The sequence below is a fragment of the Malurus melanocephalus genome, unplaced genomic scaffold (genome assembly GCF_030028575.1).
Source record: "Malurus melanocephalus ecotype Western Australia unplaced genomic scaffold, MMel_1.1 scaffold_1644, whole genome shotgun sequence".
NCBI lineage: Eukaryota > Metazoa > Chordata > Aves > Passeriformes > Maluridae > Malurus > Malurus melanocephalus.
This window is the reverse complement of record NW_026624876.1, coordinates 9,898-12,746: the sequence shown is the minus strand read 5'-3', so window position 1 is coordinate 12,746 and position 2,849 is coordinate 9,898. Positions and strand designations below refer to the sequence as shown.

Sequence of the window (2,849 nt, the reverse complement as noted above, 5' to 3'; positions counted from 1 at the left end):
ATGGCACCTCTTAATAATCTGAAGGAGTTAAGATGTATAGAAAGAAGGAAAATAATCAGTTCTCTTCATGTTATTTCAAAGCAATTCTGAAAATTCTTCTGACTTGCWGGMAGCTGTCAAYTTTYCCCCCTTTGTTTCAGTGCTCAGAAGCAGGAGGAATGTGCCTTCTGGGCTCTCCGAATTGGTGTCTGGGGGTCATCTAGTACTTAGAAAGTCTTTATGCTGTTTTAGGTGAGAAAGTAGGCAAAATGATTGTTCTTTGTTATGTAGAGGCAGTGAAACCTTGGGATTGACGATCAAAGAGTAAAGGAAGTGTTGCAGATTGACCAAATCCTTCATGATATTCATCTTCTGCATCATTAACTCTAWCTGGACCCTGATGGCCAGAGACYCAGACAGACTCARCCTCTGAGACTGTGCAGCTTCAAGTGTCATCCTTGCCTTTTCTAACAAAGGAATTAGTGTTCATTGCCTACAAGTTACATAATTCTCACATTAACTGGTGTTCTATCTTCTATTGATTAATAATTCTCTCATTTCACATGCTGATTAGTCCACATGTTTAGTCTTCCTCTTTTTTGGGGTCAGGGGTTTCTTGGGTCAGTGGTCTGTGTGTTGGTGGCCATAATCTGTCCCTGCCAGAATTACCTTTTACCCACTTAGAGCCGATTTCAAGACACTTGTTGAGTTGAAAGTATAGAAAGATCAAACACCAAACAACATAATTTCTTAAGAAAAGTTTACATTTTCCACATTTTGTGACAAATGGAAACATCTAAATAAAGGGAGGTTCCTGCCCCACTTGTTCAACTGGATCTGGCAATCAAATGTCTAAAATGACCTGTTTGCAAAAGCCAAGATCTCAGGYTGAATGCTGAAAAAATTGGTCTTGGAAGAATAGGAAGGTTTTTGTAATCCTGGGAGTCTAATTTGTGTATAGGCATACAGTTGTCTGAAGAAAAGCAGATGAGGCAGGGCATCATGTTTCCCCCTTCAAGAGAAGGGAGGGAGACAGTTTATGTGTGGTGGTTCTGTTGTTTTCAATCRCTGTGGTACGTAGTCCCCACTGTGCTAGACCGTTCTACAAAAACATCCGGGGATTGTTCTCAGTGCCAGGTGATGTGTCCTCTTTCATCTCTTTGAAGTGCTGCCTTTTGTTTTTCTCTTTGTCTACCCTGCTCTACCTCTGAACATCTAACACTGTTTCAGATGATGCTCTACACAAAAAATACAACTGGTCATGGACACTAGAGTTACTCACTGGTGGGTGGAATGAGGAGCAGAAGAGGCTTTGACTCCATGTAAGCTCTGCTCAGCAAGAACTCAAACATCCCTGAATCACCAACACTCTTTCCAGCACAGATTCAAAACATAGGCCTATTCTCACTACTATGAAGAAAATTGACTTTAATCAAACCAAAACCATCTCATTCTAAAAAAAAAAAAAAAAAAAAACCAAACAAAAAAACAACCTACCCTTTTTTCCTAGTTGTTTCTGCATGTGGGAGATACTGAGAAGGAAAGAAGGAGTTAACCTGTTYGTGGTTTGGTGTGTGCTTTTGGGAGACTGCTGTTGTTTTTGCCATAGCACCTGTGTGTCTGTTTCTGCAAAAGACAGCCCAGACTAGGCTTGAGAAGTCTGGGAAGAGCCTCCACTTGCAGCGACCACAAAAGACCTAGCTGGATTAAAGCCCCTCCTTCCAGTTCTGCCCTGGCCCTGCCTGCATTTCAAGCACTGTGCCCTTTTCAAGTTCTCTCATGCTGCARAAATAGGTGGCTGTGTCTGCAGCTGCTGGCGAGAGCAGTTCCAGCCCCACCTGGTTCCTGGAGGGGTCTGCAGAGCTGGTGACTCGGGTCTGGAAGGACAAAGCGATGTGCTGGAGTCCTGTGAAGGGATACTGCATCGCTATGTGCTGCAACTCTTTGCCAGGAGTCTGCCAGATCCAGTCCCATGCGTAGCTGCTATCAGTGATGGCTACACCAGAGATGTGACAGACGAGCGAGACAGACTCCGAGATCTTCCCTACTGTGGGGCCTGAGGCTTCTGTCTTCACCTGAGCAAGGCCACCTGCAGCCCCAGGAGACAACGATAAAAAACAGCAACAGCTTAAGGAATCAACTAATTTACTGCACCATGTCTCTGTGTTTCTGCTTGTGATGTCCAGGATCCAGCAGCTGCAACCCACCCTGCTCAAAAACCCGTGCACCCATTAGAATCTCAGATTTGGGAGAGACACAACACAGCCTTCCTCATTCTCCCACTGAGCTCCCAAATGACCCTTTAGAATTCCCCATTTCCTCTGCTCACCCCTCAGGCTGCAAAACCACATGAACTGGACTAAGTGGCCATAACCATAGCAGGGCTATTGACACACCCCACCATGGACTGGGTACCTGTAATACTGGAAACCAAGGGAAACGGGAAAATTGCTTCAAAGGTGAAGCAGTTTGACACATGGGAAGAAAACAAGCATAAAGGTTTGAGCTCATTTGGGGACACCAAAAACAGGATGTCCCTGTTAGAATCGAACATTTGAAAACTCTGCTGTGTCTACACAACTTTGGGAACAGCCCTGAACATCCAGGTGACAGAGGCCCCTTCAAGCTCTGAGGCAGAGAGCTGGGATCCTGAGGGGTGGTTTGTGTTCAAGCTCAGCTGGATTTCGCCTCTCTGTGTGTACAGCACAGAAGTAGTGGGCACAGTCCCCAGCATGCAGGAGGTGCAGGCTGAGAGATGCCACAGAGTGGGARTTGTTCCTGGAGGCTGTGGCTCGACCTTCTACTGCTGGCCCAAACTGAATCTGTGATGAGTAATGGCTTATCCAGGACACCCACTCGAATCTGCCTCC

At 45.6% G+C, this 2,849-nt stretch overlaps 1 protein-coding gene across 1 annotated transcript in view; it reads right to left on the bottom strand.

Annotated features, from left to right (window-relative positions):
• LOC130587217 (uncharacterized) overlaps positions 1 to 2,849 on the bottom strand; it is a 10,346-nt gene that overhangs the window by 5,617 nt on the left and 1,880 nt on the right. The window contains exon 2 of the mRNA XM_057388181.1: positions 1,818 to 2,068. Within this exon, the coding sequence (XP_057244164.1) occupies positions 1,818 to 2,068 (251 nt within the window). The remainder of the gene's footprint in view (positions 1 to 1,817; positions 2,069 to 2,849) is intronic.